The following is a 19,067-nucleotide window of genomic DNA, read 5'->3' on the forward strand; positions in this document are numbered from 1 at the left end:
ATAAAATCCGAGTAGAAAAAGTGATATTTTTTACTGTAACTTGTGCCACTCCAGATATTTCTGTCCACTATAAAGCAGAACATCACAGCCTGATACCTGCAGGTCTGACAGCAGCAGGTGTATCACTCCTGTTTCTACCTGGAGACAGCAGTCGCCTCAATGTTCTGACACACAACACAAAACTATCCACAACACTACACACTAACTACACAAGACAACACATTAACTACACACTGCAAACACGCTAAACGTCACAAATTTCTCACATCTCAAAACTCGCTCTCTCTTTTTCTCTCTCTCGCTCTCTCTCGCCGTCACTCCTAAATCTTCCGCCTCTTCCTAAACAACCAAACGTCATGTTGCCAAATCATTTTTTGATTGGTCGACATGTTACATTTTTCCACCAACACAAACGGGCTGTTTTATGTTTTGTTTTTTTATTTCTTGCTCATAAGCAGAGCGTGCTCGCTGCGCTGTCCTTAGACAGTAAACATGAAACTATTGAGGAAAAAACGCAGCGTATATATTGTTTATCATGACTCTGGTTTTACGTGGCCGATCAACACAGTTTATAAACTGGTATATGTCACCTTGTTGCTTTGTCTTTAAGTGGTCATGTGATTGACCACGACTACTTTATTCTTCCTCAGTCAAACAGCAGCACTCATGTGATTGTTTTGCCCCCTGAGATCCAGGTGTTGTGCCAGACAGTGATCATGATTACCGCGGGAGCGCAGCTGCTTAAAGCCGTAGCGTCCAGATTACTTACAGCTACTTCCGTGCAACTGATATAAGTTGCGGTAAGCTGAACACAGCTTCAACCGTCTGTTTGTTGAAAAATAGTAACGGAGCGCAATTTCTTGTTGGTAACAGTAACGGCTTTGTAACGATAGGAATAGTAATTAGTTAGATTACTCGTTACTGAAAAAAGTAACGCCGTTATTCCCATCGCTGCAAACAACTGAGTTATTTTTACACATCGGCCAGCATCTGGCCAATCCACCACCTTTCATTGTTTATACCACACAAAAAAACAAAACAACAAACAAACAAACAAAAAAAACATCGGTCCATAAAAAAGAGAAATCACAGTCCAGCTATGCATGTTGCCATATAATTTTTTGATTGGTTGACATGATACATTTTAACACGCATAGCAGAGAGTGTATGCTAGAAAATGCATTTTTTTTCCTGCAGGAAATGCGACAATAGTATTTAGGAAGAAACACAGCTTACATTTTTCATAACTGCTCTGGTGTTACATGGCCTATCAACACAATTTGAAACCGGTATGTAGTTTGAAGTCTGCACTTTAACACAAAGTGAAATGGAGACTCTGGGTCACTGCATCTTGTTGCAGTGTTGTCTTAAATTGGTCATGTGAATTGCAACCGTCGACCCCAGAGGGTTAAATCAGTGCTGCCTCCTACTCTTTGCCAGTTCATCCTGCTACATTTGGTAGTAACTCTTTTGTTCTCAGCATATACTATTATATATTGTACATATATTTATTAGTTTCAGATGTAGCCATTCTTGTATTTTGCTTGTTTACATTATTGTATTTTGCACAACTCTGTTGCTTGTGAAGCTCGCACACAAGAATTTCACTCACATGTGCTGTACCAATGTACCTGCACATGTGATGTGACAATAAAAGTGATTTGATTTGATATGCTCATTTCACCCGTGTCTACCGTTGCCTCTTTGTGTCTTCTCCTCCTGCCCTGTTACTCTCCAGTGCTGGTTCAGGTTGCTTCCACTTCTAAGGTCTGTTTACAGCAAAGGTTTCAATATTCATCAGAATCAGAATCAGAATCAGAATCAGAATGGGTTTATTGCCAGATGTTGAGGTTTACAACATTAGGAAATTGCTGCGGTGCTTCAGTGCAGACAATAAGAATTAAAGTGCTATGTAGAAAGAAAGATATGTGCATGAGATATACATGAGAATAAGAATTATGAGTGCTACGTAGAAAGGTATATACATGAGTGCAGGTGGTGATCAGTGCCAAACATGAAATGATGCAGTGACACAGCGTAGGGTCATGTGTTAGTGGCGGGGACAATCATGTGGTTATTATTCATGTGTTCAACAGCAGAGGGGAAGAAACTGTTCTTGTGGCGAGAGGTTCTGGTGCGAATGGACCGGAGCCTCCTGCCTGAGGGGAGCAGGTCAAACAGACTGTGTCCAGGGTGAGAAGGGTCAGCTGAGATCCGAGCTGCACGCCGCAGTGTCCTAGAGGTGTACAGGTCCTGCAGAGATGGGAGTCTGCAGCCAATCACCTTCTCAGCAGAGCGCACAACACGCTGCAGTCTCTGTTTGTCCCTGATAGTGGCTCCAGCGTACCACACGGTGATGGAGGAGGTGAGGATGGACTCGATGATTGCAGTGTAGAACTGCATCATCGTCCGTGTTGGCAGGTTGAATTTCTTCAGCTGCCTCAGGAAGTACATCCTCTGCTGGGCTTTCTTGATGACGGAGGTGATGGTGGGCTCCCACTTCAGGTCCTGAGTGATGGTGGTACCCAGGAAGCGGAATGAGTCCACAGAGGTGATGGGGGTGTCAGTCAGGATGATGGGGGGGAGTGGGGCTGTGTGCTTCCTGAAGTCCACAATAATCTCCACTGTCTTCTGGGCATTCAGCACCAGGTTGTTGTGGCTGCACCAAGACACCAGACGTTCAACCTCCCTCCTGTAGGCAGACTCGTCCCCGTCCGAGATGAGCCCAATGACGGTGGTGTCATCTGCGAACTTGATTAGTTTGACAGACTGGTGGGTGGAGGTGCAGCAGTTGGTGTACAGGGAGAAGAGCAGAGGAGAAAGAACACAGCCCTGAGGGGAGCCGGTGCTGATGGTCCGGGAGTCCGAGACATTCTTTCCCAGCCTCACGTGCTGCTTCCTGTCCGTCAGGAAGTCAGTGATCCACCGGCAGATGGGATCAGGCACATTCATCTGGGAAAGCTTGCCTCGGAGATGGTCTGGAAGGATGGTGTTGAAGGCAGAGCTGAAGTCCACAAACAGGATCCTGGCGTAGGTTCCTGGGGAGTCCAGATGCTGCAGGATGAAGTGTAGGGCCATGTTGATGGCGTCGTCTACAGACCTGTTGGCTCTATATGCAAACTGCAGGGGGTCCAGGAGGGGGGCCGTGAGGGTCTTGAGATGGGAGAGAACTAGGCTCTCAAATGACTTCATCCCGCTTATCTGTCTGCCCTCCTGCCCATCGTGCCTCCCCTGGACCCCCTCTGGAATCTCTGGAACAGGACCTGCGTCCAATCTGTACATAACACACTCCCACCAACTCCACGACAATCAGTACTCATCTTTAGCCATTTCCTTGCCTTCTTGTCCAGTAACCCCTCTTTCCTTTGTTGCAGAGTTGCTGCTCCATCATTCCCTCTGTTGCCCGTCACTAATCATTCTCCAGCAGCAATCTCTGATGATCCCTTGCCCTGGCGATGCTTGTCATCTGAAGTTGTGTTGTGATTCTGAGCTCAAGTTTGTGAGTAAATAAATTATTGTAAATAGTCATTTGCATGTTATGAGTCTGCATTTGGGTCCAAAAACTTTATATGAATCTCTGGTTCATTACATGTTGCTTTCTATTGCAAGCTTTGAGTGACTGATTCTGGAGCCAGAATCAAATGGCCATGCAAGGAACTGCAGTTTGTGGCACTTCAGGCACAGAGCTTATTGGTTGTATCCAGGATGGAGGCTGATGTTTCAGTGGTAAACATGAATGAGAAACGATCTGCAAATTAATAAAAGCACAGCACAGTTTCCTCAAACAGTCAGAGCAACTTCAGCACGCAGACGAGAAGGCAGAAGGATAAGAAGATAAAAAAGTATAATTCAAGCTTTTCGAGTTTTTGATCATTAGACATTGTCTGTCATTCTCTTCTTTGATTCCAGATCTTGTGGTGTATTAATTCAAAGCTTTTTAAAAAATCTTTTATTACATTTTACTAAAACATGTATCTATGAATCTAAAAGCTTTGTCTGGTTTGTGTTACCTGTTTCTTGGGTTTTGATGTGTTTTGCAGAAACGAGCTGCTGTGGATGGAGAACCTAACAATGGCGACTCCTCTCAAACAGCCGATTGTGTTTGAACTTGAAGGCTTCTATATACCTCCAGGGTTTGGCCCTTTACTGTTCTTCCTGGCTCTGTTTACCTACATGTTGGTGTTGCTGGGCAATGGTGTCATAGTATCCGTGATTGTTATTGACAAGAACCTGCACAGACCCATGTTTGTAATGGTGTGCCACCTGCTAGTCTGTGATCTTTTGGGGTCCACAGCTGTGCTGCCTGGTCTCATGATGCACTTCTTGATGGGGCAGAAGAGGATTGCATACATCCCAGCCATTGCCCAGGCCTTTTCTGTGCACACATATGGGCTAGCAGTGCAGGCTATTCTGGGTGCGATGGCCTACGACAGGTAATAAAACTATCAGCTCAACGTAAAAATCAAAGAAAAAAGAAAATCGAACTTTCCTTTTTGATGCTGCTGTTTGAATTGATAATGGATTATGTCTCCAACCTTTAGCTGTATGTCAGCATTGTGTTCTTTTCGTCTGTTCTTCTTCTGTTTTTATCTTCTTTTTGTTTGTAGAATTGTAAGAAAAAGTTTTTTTTTCCAAAGAAATGAGAAAGTACAGGATTTTGAAAAGACTTTAATTTTTTTTTTCATTAACAAAACTTCTAAATTAAAACCTACTACATATCTTTTAGTATAAATGCCCCTTCTATTTCTCTGTGCAGGTACATTGCAGTCTGTGAGCCTCTCAGGTATCACGCTATCATGACCTCGGCTTGGCTGCACTCCTGCTGCGCCCTGGCCTGGTTGCTTGCTCTGCTGCCTATTGCTGTGCTCTTCAGCTTCCACATGAATGTCCCATTGTGTGGCAGAGTCATTCTGCATGTTTACTGCAGCAACCGGGGTATCCTAGGCCTGGCCTGCATTCCCACACCTGCCAGTGACATCTATGGTCAGTCCTAAGTGTATGCAGTAGATGGTTGAACATTTTATCAGCTTCAAATCAGCTTGATTCATAGCCTTAGTTTCACAGTTAAATTTTTTTTCTCTCCCTCAATAGTTAAAATGATGAGTGCAGTATTGCAAACCATTGTCTCCACTTTATACTGTTGTACAAGCAACTTCTGTGTTTTGTTGGATTTTTAGAGAAAGGAATTAAACTGATTGTGTTGTCATGTTTTTTTTTTAAAGAAAAGCTTGTCCCCACAGTGAGATCTCAAGCATTTATTAGCTGTTTTTTCCAGATATAAACAGATTTTAACTGAGGGAACAATTAAACCACATGGGTATGGGGACATGTAATACTTGATTGAAAGGACAGTTGTCTCTTTTTATTCGGTAGGTCTGGCCATGACCTGGACTGTGAGTACAGGGATCTTCCTTATCATTGCTTTTTCCTACATCAGGATCCTGCAAGTATCTCTAAAACACAGCAGAATCGACACCAGCATCCGCAGCAAGGCCTTTCAAACCTGTGCTTCTCACCTCGTCGTGTACGTGCTCTACCAAATAGCCTCAGTGATCATAATTGTGAGTTACAGGTTTCCTTCAGTGTCTGAAAACCTAAAGAAATTCTTTAGCATTCTGTTCATCATCGTTCCACCAGCCATCAACCCCATTATCTACGGACTGGTCAGTAAAGAGTTACGCAGCAGCATCATTAAACACTTCACAATCTAGTGCAGTGTAAATGTTCCAAAAATACTGGATACTCATACAAGCCCAACAAAGTTTTTTAATATTATTGATATTATTAATTAATATTTATTTATTAATTGTTGTTGTGATTTATATATAAATGATACCAAATTGTATTAATGTCAAGATGAATGGACCCAAACTCCTGTAATTTCAGAATGAATGACCTGATTTGTCTTCCTTTCTACATCTATGAAAAAAAGTGAATGTCTTAATGCCTCAAGGAAGTTAATTACTTTAGAATAGAATAGCCCTTTATTGTCATTGTACATGTACAGTGAAATTATGGGTGCTACACTCTGCAGGAGTATAAAAAATACATAAATAGGAATAAATAGCAAACAGAAAAGACATATAGAGTCTAGAGGAATACATATACAAAACATAGAAAGGCACACAGTGGAGAGCAAAGTGCTTGGAAGTAGTGCAAAGACAAGACTTGGTCTGAATAGAGTCATGTAGGGTTAATCTGACCATGGCTCAGATTAACGTGGGTGGGCAGGGCTGGGGTGTGGGGGAATAGTGTTTGTTAACAGTCTGAATGACCAAGGGGAAGAAGCTGTTAGTGAGTCTGGAGGTGTAGGACCTGATTGACCTGAGGCACAGACCAGAGAGCAGCGGGTCAAACAGGTGGTGGGCGGGTTCACCTGTGAGGGCCCTGGTTTACCTGAGACAGGAGGATCTGGCAATGGCCTCCAGGGTGGCAGAGAGCAGCCAATCATTTTTTGGGTTGTGTTAGTTACCCTCTGCGCAGCCTTCCTGTTCCCATTAGTGTCCCCTGCATACCATACAGACACACTGCGTACACACAGAATTAAAATAAATGGAAACTGAGAATCTACAATGAAGCACTTGTGTAATTTTCAACAGGTTTTGCTGGGATTGTGTCAGAGAGGTCAACCTGGGTTTTCTGGTTGACTTCGTACTGGCCTCGTGGAACCACTTTCTACTTTCCAGGAGTTAAACACCTCCACACAAAAGTCACTGACGCTAGTGTGGGTTTAGACTTCGCTTTATATGGCAGGTGTGAAACTGTAACAACAAAATACAGTGTATATGAGTGACAAACTAAAATAGTTACTTAACAAGCGGCATGACCATGTGCTTATGCTGACAGCCAATAACTGCCTACAAAGGGGTATTTATTATTTTCTTCTTTTTTTTTGGGTTGTATGGAAGCCCCAAACGCAATTTCATTGTTCTTGACAATGACAATAAATAAATAAATACCTAAATACCTAAACCATAAATTAGCCTGCGTAATACAGCATGTAAGTAACTGCCATTAATTGACATAAAGTGCCAAGCAATAATGCATACTCACAGGGAATGTCTTTTTATGAACCTTTCACAACACATGTTAAGTCGATTGTCTGAGTTTTTCTGACACGTCTCCTGTCCGCATGGGCCATGCCTTTCTCTTAAAGGGTCAGCACACTAACCACCATGCTGAACAAAAAATGTACAAAATTGACAATAGTCAGAACAGACTTAAAATGCTATAAGATTTGTGTATATAGCAGGTGAGGACAAGCAGAGGGTGTGACAGAGGAGGATGCTTAAGGTGGTGTAAGATGGAGGCAGAGGATCTGCTGTGATGAACTGTAAAAGGAGCAGCTGGAAGAATTAGAATTTTGGTTCATGCTAATTAACTACACAAAAGTTTTATGATGACATGATGATTGAGAAGTATCTAGTTAGAACGTAGCTTTCAGTAAACAAGCAGAGCAGAATGTTTAACTTAAAAAAGTGCAACATATGACGAACACGAGGGTAGTTGAGATAACAAGCAGAGGATTAAATGTCATTTTCTGTTTAAATGAGGTCAAAAAAGTTTATTCAATGAGGAACATCCAAGGCAATCAAAAAAGTGGTAACTATTGGGTGAAATGCCATTCGTGTTTCTCCATCATGCAGTCTTTTGGCTTTCATGCCTCCTTTAATAATAATAATAATAATAATACATTTTATTTAAAAATAGCGCCTTTCAAAGTACCCAAGGACACTGTACAACAGATAAAAACACAGAAACTGGAAATATACACAATAATAAGAATAACAGATAAAAGTTAGAGCATACAGAGGTTTAAACATAAGCAATTTTAAACAGATGAGTTTTGAGGGTGCACTTAAAAAGAGGGAATGATAATATTGTTATAATATTATATTATTATAATATTTCTGAGGTCAGGGGGTAAGGAATTCCAAAGTCGAGGGGCAGAGCAACTAAAAGCCCCGCCCCCCATTGCAATCAGACGAGCGGAAGGAACAGAGAGAGAAAGAGAAGATGAAGATCTGAGGCACCGGGATGGGAAGTTCATCTGTACTAAATCGGAGAGGTATGGTGGAGTGAGAGAATGAATAGCCTTAAATGTATAAAGGATTACTTTAAAATGGATGCGAAATTTAACCGGGAGCCAGTGAAGCTGCTTCAGGATGGGGGAGATGTGGTGGGTAGAGGAAGTCCTAGTAATAATACGGGCAGCAGAGTTCTGGACACGTTGCAGCTTGTTAATAGATTTTTGTGTAAGGCCAAATAATAGTGAGTTACAGTAATCAATTCGAGAGATAACAAGATTATGGGCGAGAATGGCAGTGGCATGAGGAGTGAGGAAGAGGCGGAGGCGATTGATATTACGGAGTTGAAAATATGCTGCACGTGTGACATTACTGATATGTGAATTAAAGGATAATGTGCTATCGAGAATGACACCCAAGCTTTTCACAGAGGGAGAGACAGGGACCAGCCAATTATTGATGGTGAGAGAGAAATTGTTAATTCTGGATAGCAGTCTTTTAGTGCCGACCAGGAGAAGTTCTGATTTTTTGCTGTTGAGTTTAAGGAAGTTGGAGGAGAACCAGGAATTGAGTTCAGCTAAGCAGAGGATAAGGGAGGGTGGAGGAAGAGTAGAATCGGGTTTGGTAGAGAGATAGAGCTGGGTGTCATCGGTGTAGCAGTGGAACTGAATATTATATTTACGAAAAATATGTCCGAGTTGAAGAAGGTAAAGGATGAAAAGAAGGGGCCCGAGGACAGATCCCTGCGGCACCCCAGTAGATAGAGGAGAAGGCTGAGAAGTGAAGGATTTTAATTGAATGAACTGAGTGCAGTCAGACAGGTATGATTTAAACCAGGCTAATGGAGTATGAGAGAGACAAATAGAAGCTAATCTGCTAAGAAGAATGGGATGGGAGATGGTGTCAAAGGCTGCACTCAGATCAAGGAGAATAAGGATGGAGAGGAGACCAGAATCAGCTGCCATAAGAAGGTCGTTTGTCATTTTTATAAGAGCAGTTTCGGTGCTATGCAGAGGACGGAAGCCAGACTGGAACTGTTCGTAAAGGTTATTATCAGTTAGGTGTACTGTAGATGGACTTGTGAAGCAACTATTTTTTTAAGAATTTTTGAGAGGAATGGTAGATTGGAGATAGGACGGAAATTGTTAAAGTTGTTGGGATCTAGACCTGTTTTTTTCAGGATTGGGGTAATAGCAGCAACTTTGAAGGAAGCAGGAACAGTTCCAGTGGTGAGTGAATAATAGCAGATATGAGGGGAAGGAGAGGGGGTAAACAGGCTTTGACAAGGACAGTGGGGATAGGATCAAGCTGGCAGGTAGAAGGCTTTAATTTGTGGATGAGATCAGCAATATCAGTTAAAGACGGAAGTTGAAAAACAGAGAGGAAGTGAGAAGGGGGTGGAGTTAAGACAGAGGAGCTACATGGAGCATTAGGGTCCAAGTCTAGGTGTATTTTATGAATTTTTTCAGTGAAGAATAGCATTAGAGCATCGCAGAAGTTAGATGAATAGAGATGAGCGGGCAGAGAATCAGGTGGCCTGTTAAAGGAGTTGAATAATGAGAATAGGGTCTTGGTGGAGTTCTCACTTGAGCAGAAAATGGTAGAATAATAGGCAGATTTGGTTTGACTGATACATTCCTGATAAAACAGAACATGGTTATTAAACATACCCTTATGAATAGTAAGGCCAATTTTCTTATAAAGACGTTCAAGCTGTCGGCCTTCAGCTTTCAATAGTCGGAGTTCAGGTGTGTACCAGGGCGCAGAGCGAGAAAAGAGTACAGTTCTGGTTTTTTGTGGAGCAAGAGAATTCAAAATACTACTGAGGCTATGATTATAATAAAATACTAGATCCTCTTGAATAGCCAGATTGTTAAGAGACAAGCAGCTAGAGAGGGCAGAAGAAAGGATATCAAGATTTATATTCTTGACATTCCGGAAAGAAATAATACGGGGATTGTTAATTACAGAGAAAGTCATGTGAACATTAAAGGAGAGAAGTAGATGATCCGAAATTAGCAGCTCGTCAGCTGTACAGATGGAGGGGGTAAGTCCAGAACAACAGACTAGGTCCAAAGTATGGCCCTTAGTGTGGGTAGGGAAGTTTATGTATTGTTTAAGGCTGAAGCTATCAAAGCAGGATAAAAGGTCCTTTAGTCAAGAGATGATGTGAATCCTGTTTGAAGCTTTGTGCATTGCCCTTTGTTTTACTTTTCCCCCTCAATTTCACTTTTAGTCAGTGGTTAGGTTTAGGTTAACCATCTTCATATCTACCAAGTCACTGGTGAACAATATGGGACAGGTTAGGGCCGCATCTTCTCTCAAAGGATTTCCATTTGGATTTACAAAATATAAGAAATTCTGCATTAGGAATTAGATCATTATGCACTTTTTTGTACATATCTGTTTTGATTTGATATGTTTCAAATGAGCAATTTTCTGAAGGTTTTGTTGTTTAATCAAACGTTAAAGTCATTATATGCATTACTGTACTGAAAAGTTGAAATTCTCCTGAAAGATAACAAAGGCAAATGTATAATGTCATAGTGTCCTAGAGTGTACAGTTGTTTTAAAATCAGTTTTTCTGCTCAAGTTATTTAAATCCTTGTGAAATAACAAGAAAACAATCACCTTCATGTTTCACGTTGTGCAACAGCTAAAATAAATCAGCTCCTCTTTTGGTGATCAGTTTGCCTCCAGTGTCTCATTTGAATCCACTCCAACACACATAGGCTACATTCACACTGCAGGTCTTAACATTTAGAGCTCAATTCCGATATGTTGATCAAATCTGATTTTTTTTTGTCTGCTTGTTCACGCTATAAATAAAATGTGACAGCATGTGACGCTCTACTGTGAACCCTCAAAACAGCCTGCATGCACAAAAGACGACTGTGGCAAGCCATTAGTGCCAAATATCGCCACTTTTGTAACTCGTTTGGTTAAGAAATTGCGTAAAAAACGCTGTTTATCCTGACAGAATGCTGTTTTTATCTCTCTTTGAACGCCACTTTTTACGTCACTCAGCAGAAAACGCCGTTCAAAGATACATAAAAACTGTGTTTTTAACGACGTTCTGTGTCAGCTGTAACGGCGTTTAAAAGAAGAAGTGCAGACCACGCTAATGCATCACAGATTCACCTTGCTGCTAAGTGATTGCCTATGCGGTACCACTGTTTATCACAGTATTTACTTGTATTATAATCCCACTATGCATATTTTGTTTTCAAATTCCATTGCAGTTTATTTCACACCTCAAACATTTAATAAACAATTAAGCAAATACAAGTAAACTGCAATAAATTACAGGCAGCAATAAAATGCAGTACTAATTCTGTTACGCTACATCCACACATGTGGACGAGGAATACAGAGTTCGTCACACAACGTCAAAGGTATGTGCCTTTTTCACGTCTTTCTGTGCGCCACATGATTGTTTACATGAGATTAATTGCACAATGACAGATAGAGACAAAAAAAAAGCGTTTTGAATAACTAAACAGCGTTTTTTACGCCATTTCTTAACCAAACGTGTTAGAAAAGTGGCGATATTTGGCACTAATAGCTTGCTAAAGAAGAGTTCACTCACATGCGTGAGTTCACTCACACGCGCTGTTTAGACCCAGACCAAACAGTATTGTTTGACTGATGGCCCTTAATATAAAGACTCGTGTCGGACTTTATGTTTCCCAATTTTGCTTATAAAGTTATTTTGTTCTTTACATATGGCCTAATAATTATCATTATTGCTGTTTTAGAGAGGATGGGTGCTTCAAACGATAGCTGCAGATTTCTGTCAGAATCTGCAGATTATACAGTACAAATAAAATGTTCACGTTTCTCCAAGGTTGTCTTCCCAACAGTTTCACCGGATGGCCAGGAAGTGTTCGGAATGTCTTCTCGGGTGCTTCTCCGGCGCTGATAATTGGCGTCTGTCTTGCGTCAGTGATGTAAAAGACGGATTTAATGCGACATGACCGTTCAAACAGCAGTCGCTTTCTAAAACATTGGATATGTATCGGATTCAGTACCACATACGAAAGTGACCTAGATTGGATTTGAAAATATCAGATTTGTGCCGTTCACACTGTCACACCATGATTGGATATGGGTCGCATAGGGTTAAAAAAGTCGGATTTGATGCACTTTCGCCTGCAGTGTGAACATAGCCATAGATGCAGGTAACAGCCTCCCCAGTCATCACTGACTCTGTAGATTGTTATGTCGCCGAGATGGAAGTCTAGGGGAGGGTGTATGGAGCAGCAAAGAATCAAGCTGCGAGAGAAAGAAGTGAAACAGTGCAGAAGTGGTTCAATTGTAAACGTTATTCTTAACACAAAGAGAAGGCAACATCGCTATAATACCAAAATGAAGAGAAAAACCACAACACATTAACCTAACAACTTTTATGCTCGTTTCAAGCGAGGGATCCCCACAACCACAGCCAAAACAGACATGACGCCAGACCACCAACCTCTGACTTTCTCCCCCACCGATGTAGGAGCGGTGCTGAGCAGGATCAACGTCCACAAGGCTGCAGGTCCTGATGGCATCCCCGGGCGTGTTCTCAGAGCGTGTTCTGGGGAGCTTGCAGGAGTGCTGACAGACATATTCAATCTGTCCTTGGCCCACGCTGTGGTACCGGCCTGCTTCAAATCCACCTCCATCGTCCCGATACCCAAAAACTCCAACCCATCTAGCCTCAATGACTACCGCCCAGTAGCACTCACCCCCATCATCACTAAGTGCTTAGAGCAGCTGGTCCTAGCACACTTCAAATCCTGTCTCCCCCCCACCCTGGACCCCCACCAATTCGCATACCGCCAGAACAGGAGCACAGAGGATGCAGTCTCCATCGCACTGCACTCTGTCCTCTCACACCTTGACAACAACAACACCTACGCCAGAATGCTGTTTACAGTGGGGCAAAAAAGTATTTAGTCAGCCACCGATTGTGCAAGTTCCCCCACTTAAAATGATGACAGAGGTCAGTAATTTGCACCAGAGGTACACTTCAACTGTGAGAGACAGAATGTGAAAAAAAAATCCATGAATCCACATGGTAGGATTTGTAAAGAATTTATTCGTAAATTAGGGTGGAAAATAAGTATTTGGTCACCTCAAACAAGGAAAATCTCTGGCTCTCACAGACCTGTAACGTCTTCTGTAAGAAGCTTTTCTGTCCCCCACTCGTTACCTGTATGAATGGCACCTGTTTGAACTCATCATCTGTATAAAAGACACCTGTCCACAGCCTCAAACAGTCAGACTCCAAACTCCACCATGGCCAAGACCAAAGAGCTTTCGAAGGACACCAGGAAAAGTATTGTAGACCTGCACCAGACTGGGAAGAGTGAATCTACAATAGGCAAGCAGCTTGGTGTGAAAAAATCAACTGTGGGAGCAATCATCAGAAAATGGAAGACATACAAGACCACTGATAATCTCCCTCGATCTGGGGCTCCACGCAAGATCTCATCCCGTGGGGTCAAAATGATCATGAGAACGGTGAGCAAAGATCCCAGAACCACACGGGGGGACCTGGTGAATGACCTGCAGAGAGCTGGGACCAAAGTAACAAAGGTCACCATCAGTAACACACTACAACGGCAGGGAATCAAATCCCGCAGTGCCAGACGTGTTCCGCTGCTGAAGCCAGTGCATGTCCAGGCCCGTCTGAAGTTTGCCAGAGAGCACATGGATGATACAGCAGAGGATTGGGAGAATGTCATGTGGTCAGATGAAACCAAAGTAGAACTTTTTGGTATAAACTCAACTCGTCGTGTTTGGAGGAAGAAGAATACTGAGTTGCATCCCAAGAACACCATACCTACTGTGAAGCATGGGGGTGGAAACATCATGCTATGGGGCTGTTTTTCTGCCAAGGGGACAGGACGACTGATCCGTGTTAAGGACAGAATGAATGGGGCCATGTATCGTGAGATTTTGAGCCAAAACCTCCTTCCATCAGTGAGAACTTTGAAGATGAAACGAGGCTGGGTCTTCCAACATGACAATGATCCAAAACACACCGCCCGGGCAACAAAGGAGTGGCTCCGTAAGAAGCATTTGAAAGTCCTGGAGTGGCCTAGCCAGTCTCCAGACCTCAACCCCATAGAAAATCTGTGGCGGGAGTTGAAAGTCCGTGTTGCTCGGCGACAGCCCCAAAACATCACTGCTCTCGAGAAGATCTGCATGGAGGAATGGGCCAAAATACCAGCTACTGTGTGTGCAAACCTGGTAAAGACCTATAGTAAACGTTTGACCTCTGTTATTGCCAACAAAGGTTATGTTACAAAGTATTGAGTTGTATTTTTGTTATTGACCAAATACTTATTTTCCACCCTGATTTACGAATAAATTCTTTACAAATCCTACCATGTGGATTCATGGATTTTTTTTTCACATTCTGTCTCTCACAGTTGAAGTGTACCTCTGGTGCAAATTACTGACCTCTGTCATCATTTTAAGTGGGGGAACTTGCACAATCGGTGGCTGACTAAATACTTTTTTGCCCCACTGTATAGACTTCAGTTCAGCATTCAATACAACCCACCCCTCACAACTCATCAGGAAACTGACAGACCTGGGCATCAGTTCCCTCATCTGCAAATGGTTACTGGACTTCCTGACCAACCGCCCCCAACATGTCCGGCTGGATAACCACTGCTCATCTACAATCACAATGGATTGTCTGGCTGAGTGGTGCGACAGAAACAACCTGCTGCTTAACACCGAGAAGACTAAGGAGCTCATCGTGGACTACAGGAGGAATGCTGACCCACATCCACCCATCCACATTAAGGGGACGGCTGTGGAGCGTGTGAGCAGCTTCAAGTTCCTGGGAGTCCACATCTCCGAGGATCTCACCTGGATGACCAACTGCTCCAAGCTGGTCAAGAAGGCTCACCAGCGCCTCTTCTTCTTGAGGACTCTGAGGAAGAACCACCTGTCCTCAGACACACCATCGAGAGCATCCTGACCAACTGTATAACAGTCTGGTACGGGAACTGCTCTGCCTCGGACCGGAAGGCGTTGATTCTGACCAGCTGAACTGAAGTGAAAGATTTCAGGCCCTTCCTTCAAATTCCACGACGCCTCTAAAGCCAGTTTGATGGCTAACAACTTGTAGTTTCCGACATCTCAGTTCTGCTCTGTGGAAATAAGATGTCGAGAAAAGAATGCACATGAGTGCAGCTTCCTTCAAGTCCAGAGCACTGAGACTACACCTGCTGCAGAATTTAAGATGTCCATATTGACAATAAATTGGTCAGGCTGCCCTTCAGCAGATGGAAGGTGACATTAACTTACGGGAACCATCTAAAGTAAATCTTGGAAGTAGTTAGGTTGGTTATGTCATGGTCCAGCAGCCATCACTGGCTGAGTTGCCCAGATTGCCTAGTCATTACTGTGACATTTTCTTCACTAGGAGTCAGGAGCAGAGCTGTTTTCATGGGAGCAATGCTATTCTTTGGAATTGGAGTTGCTGTTTCACAATTCACGCCATGGACTCGAGCACTGTGTGGGATTCGGGAGAAATAATAATAATGGATTGGTTTTATATAGCGCTTTTCAAGGCACCCAAAGCGCTTTACAATGCCACTATTCATTCACTCTCACATTCACACACTGGTGGAGGCAGCTACAGTTGTAGCCACAGCTGCCCTGGGGCAGACTGACAGAAGCGAGGCTGCCATATCGCGCCATCGGCCCTTCTGGACACTTTACCCTACCAGTAGGGTAAAGTGTCTTGCCCAAAGACACAACGACAAGGACAGAGAGCCCGGGGATCGAACCGGCGATCAGTCCGTTCCCAACCCCCTGAGCCACAGAAGCCACAGTACTGGGACTTAGACTTTGTTTATCACTGTTTTACACTGTAAATATATTCACGGTCTTCCCCTCTGACCTGGAAATTGTTCCATCTTCTCTACCTTGGCTAAGTGTTGCTGCTGCCTGCTCTCTCCCTACCTCTCACTGAAATGGGCACAAGCGGTATTAAAGACTCATGCTAAAAGTTTCTAACATGATTTTCTGTCTAAGTTTCACTGTGTATTTGACAAAGGTACCTGCCCTGACACGGCGGCACATCGTGACTTCACCCTCAAGCAAGGCAGGAGAAGCGTGGCAGATTTCTCAGTGAATTTCAGAATTTTAGCCAAGGACACCAGCTGGGAGGAAAAAGCACTCCATTGAGCATTTATCAAACAGCCTGAATGAGAAAATAAAACATAAGTTGGCCACAGAATTGCGAAAGACTTTAGATGCTCTTATTCAGCAGTCCTTAATCTTTTTTGCGCCACAGACTGGTTTAATGTCTGACAATATTTTCACAGAGCGGCCTTTAAGGTGTGGCGAATAAATACAACAAAATAAAATGATAGGACCAAGACTGTGGTATTTTGTGAATACAATAATAAACGTGAATTCACTGTGTAATTGTGTAACTTTATTAGCAGCGTCCTTCTGAAATATGCCAACAACATTGAGAGTAACATCTTAATGCCCTTAATGCTCTCTGATTGCTATGGAAACGAGTAAATATTTCTTTCAAAATAAGAAACACATCTATAACACGGCAAAAGACCCAGGGAAACTGAGTTAACGATAAAAAAACCCTGAAAACCATACATTTCACATCCGAGCCTCAACTCTCGCGACCCGGTACCAAACGACTCGCGGACCGATACCGGTCCACGGGCTGGGGGTTGCGGACCGCTGCTCTTATTGATATATGTTTTTGGTTGGATGACCATATGTACGAGTATGGGAAACCGACCAGTGGCCTTCGCTAGGCTGACAGAGGTTCAAGCTCTCAGACAGGGTTTTAGTACGCAGAACGGCATATGGTGGAATACAAGCAAGCTGATGATGAGGAACAGTCCATGCAGCCAGGCTGATCAGAGAAGAAGGCACGTGGCTGGAGTGTTTTGCTTACGGGAAGAAGGCACATTTTGAAGATGCATGTCCTTCTCGGCTAAAAGATGTTGCCCATCAGCAGTGGTAGGGATACTGACAGCTGCTACTGAGAATGTATTTCCCCACCTGTCATGTCCTGCTAAGCTCACACCTTACTCCCATACTTACTCGTAAAGCACGCTAATCAATTCAATGGCCGTACAAAACTTCATGGGTGAGACCAAACTCAGAAGCGGGGTCTCCTTTTAGTTCCCCTTCCTGAACTGTTGCAAGAATTTGGCTAGCCAACATAACTCACCGCACTCAGGAAATTCAGTTAACATTATCCGGCAATCAGTGAACAATGCACTTTCAGATTTCATTAACCACGTTGTGCTTGTCTACCTGGATGACATTCTCCTTTTCTCCAAGAATCAAGTAGATCATGTGAAACAGATCCGACTCATCCTGCAATGACTTCTTGAGAACCGTCTGTTCATGAAAGGAGAAAAATGCAAATTCTATGTGCAGACTCTGTCCTTTCTGGGGTTTATTTTTGAACAGGGGCAGCTGCGGGCAGATCAAAGCTAAGGTCAGGGCCTTGGTGGAGTGGCCTATGAACTGTGGCCTAAGAAGCCCAAGAACTGGGAGGAACTACAGAGGTTCCTGGGATTTGCGAATTTCTACCAGCGATTCATAAGAGACTTCAGCAAAGTGGTAATTCCCCTCAATCACCATACTTCTAGTGTGCAAGAGTGCAAACTACTTGAATTGATCTTATTTGTCAGGTTACTCCATTAAAATCCTCTTCTACAGAAATCCTGAAGGGGAAAATTAGCCAAAGAGATGAAAACCTGTGTTGACTTATTCACTTTTGAACCACCCTAAGTTATTTGAGAGTTTCTTTTTGAACTTTTTTTCAATTTTTTTCATCATGCTTGACCTAATATGTCTGACCTAGCAATGGAAAAAAAATAAAATAAAAGTCAGTCAGCATTAAGTTAACGTTTCACTAGTGAAGTTGACCTGAGCAAGGATCTGGACTGATGTTACTTGGCATCAACTAACATCAAGAGGATTGAGTCATTAAAAGTCCAGCATGATTTCCTCAGTGAGTGAAAAAAAACTTCAGCACTCTAATGAGAGGGGGGGAGCCACTCTAGAGTCTTCATAAGATGTGACGTCAGTGCCACCGGTCGGAAGTCATTCAGCTCATTGGGCCGGTTCCTTTTGGGGACCGGGATGATGCAGGATGTCTTCCAGAGGGCGGGCACTCTCCCTAGTCACAGGCTGAGGTTGAAGAGGTTTGCCAAAGTACTCACATGTGACACCGTTGTTATCTCAGTTACACTGGCTGTATACACTCAAAATACACTCAACAAAAATATAAACGCAACACCTTTGTTACTGCTCCCATTCCCCATGGGATGGACGTAGAGACCTAAAATTCATTCCAGATACACAATATAACCATCCCTCCCAAACAGTGGTCACAAATCAGTCCAAATGTGTGGTAGTGGGCACATCTGCTATATTGAGATAATCCATCCCACCTCACAGGTGTGCCACATCAGGATGCTGATCTGACATCATGAGTAGTGCACAGGTGTACCTCAGACTGCCCACAACAAAAGGCCACCCTGGAATGTGCAGTTTTTTTGCGCTATTGGGGGTCTGGGGACCCAGAACCGGTCAGTATCTGGTGTGACCACCATTTGCCTCATGCAGTGCAACACATCGTCGCATGGAGTCTATCAGATTGTCAATTGTGGCCTGTGGAATGTTGGTCCACTCCACTTCAATGGCTGTGCGAGGTTGTTGGATATTCATGGGAACTGGTACACGCTGTCGTATACGCCGGTCAAGCACATCCCGAACATGCTCAATGGGTGACATGTCCGGTGAGTATGCTGGCCATGCAAGAACTGGGACATTCTCAGCTGCCATCTGCCCTGAACAATGTGAACCATGATTCATCCGTGAAGCGCACACCTCTCCAACGTGCCAGACGCCATCGAATGTGAGCATTTGCCCACACAAGTCTGTTACGGCGACGAGCTGGAGTCAGGTCAAGACCCCGATGAGGACGACGGGCATGCAGTTGAGCGTTCCTGAGACGGTTTCTGACAGTTTGTGCAGAAA

At 43.4% G+C, this 19,067-nt stretch overlaps 1 protein-coding gene across 3 annotated transcripts; it reads left to right on the forward strand.

Annotated features, from left to right (window-relative positions):
* Positions 1-3,187: 3,187 nt before the first annotated feature.
* Positions 3,188-5,746, forward strand: LOC308387721 (olfactory receptor 2K2-like). Of its 3 annotated transcripts, XM_080867972.1 has the most exons (5): positions 3,188-3,276; positions 3,375-3,499; positions 4,041-4,433; positions 4,757-4,983; positions 5,374-5,746. In XM_080867972.1, exons 3-5 carry the CDS (start codon positions 4,057-4,059, stop codon positions 5,709-5,711), a joined length of 942 nt encoding a protein of 313 aa, XP_080724098.1. In that variant the 5' UTR covers positions 3,188-3,276; positions 3,375-3,499; positions 4,041-4,056; the 3' UTR covers positions 5,712-5,746. The 3 variants fall into 3 exon arrangements, with proteins under 3 accessions (XP_080724098.1, XP_080724100.1, XP_080724099.1); XM_080867974.1 differs by lacking the exons at positions 3,188-3,276; positions 3,375-3,499 and adding an exon at positions 3,604-3,726; XM_080867973.1 differs by lacking the exons at positions 3,188-3,276; positions 3,375-3,499 and adding an exon at positions 3,610-3,842.
* Positions 5,747-19,067: the final 13,321 nt, after the last annotated feature.

The sequence above is a fragment of the Rhamphochromis sp. 'chilingali' genome (assembly GCF_963969265.1).
Source record: "Rhamphochromis sp. 'chilingali' genome assembly, chromosome: 19".
Classification (NCBI taxonomy): Eukaryota; Metazoa; Chordata; class Actinopteri; order Cichliformes; family Cichlidae; genus Rhamphochromis; species Rhamphochromis sp. 'chilingali'.

Coding starts and splice junctions, on each gene's coding strand:
- LOC308387721 (XM_080867972.1), top strand. CDS start 4,057: ATGGAGAACCTAACAATGGCGACTCCTCTCAAACAGCCGATTGTGTTT. Junction 4,434..4,756: donor GGTGCGATGGCCTACGACAG/GTAATAAAACTA, acceptor TTCTCTGTGCAG/GTACATTGCAGTCTGTGAGC. Junction 4,984..5,373: donor ACCTGCCAGTGACATCTATG/GTCAGTCCTAAG, acceptor TTTATTCGGTAG/GTCTGGCCATGACCTGGACT.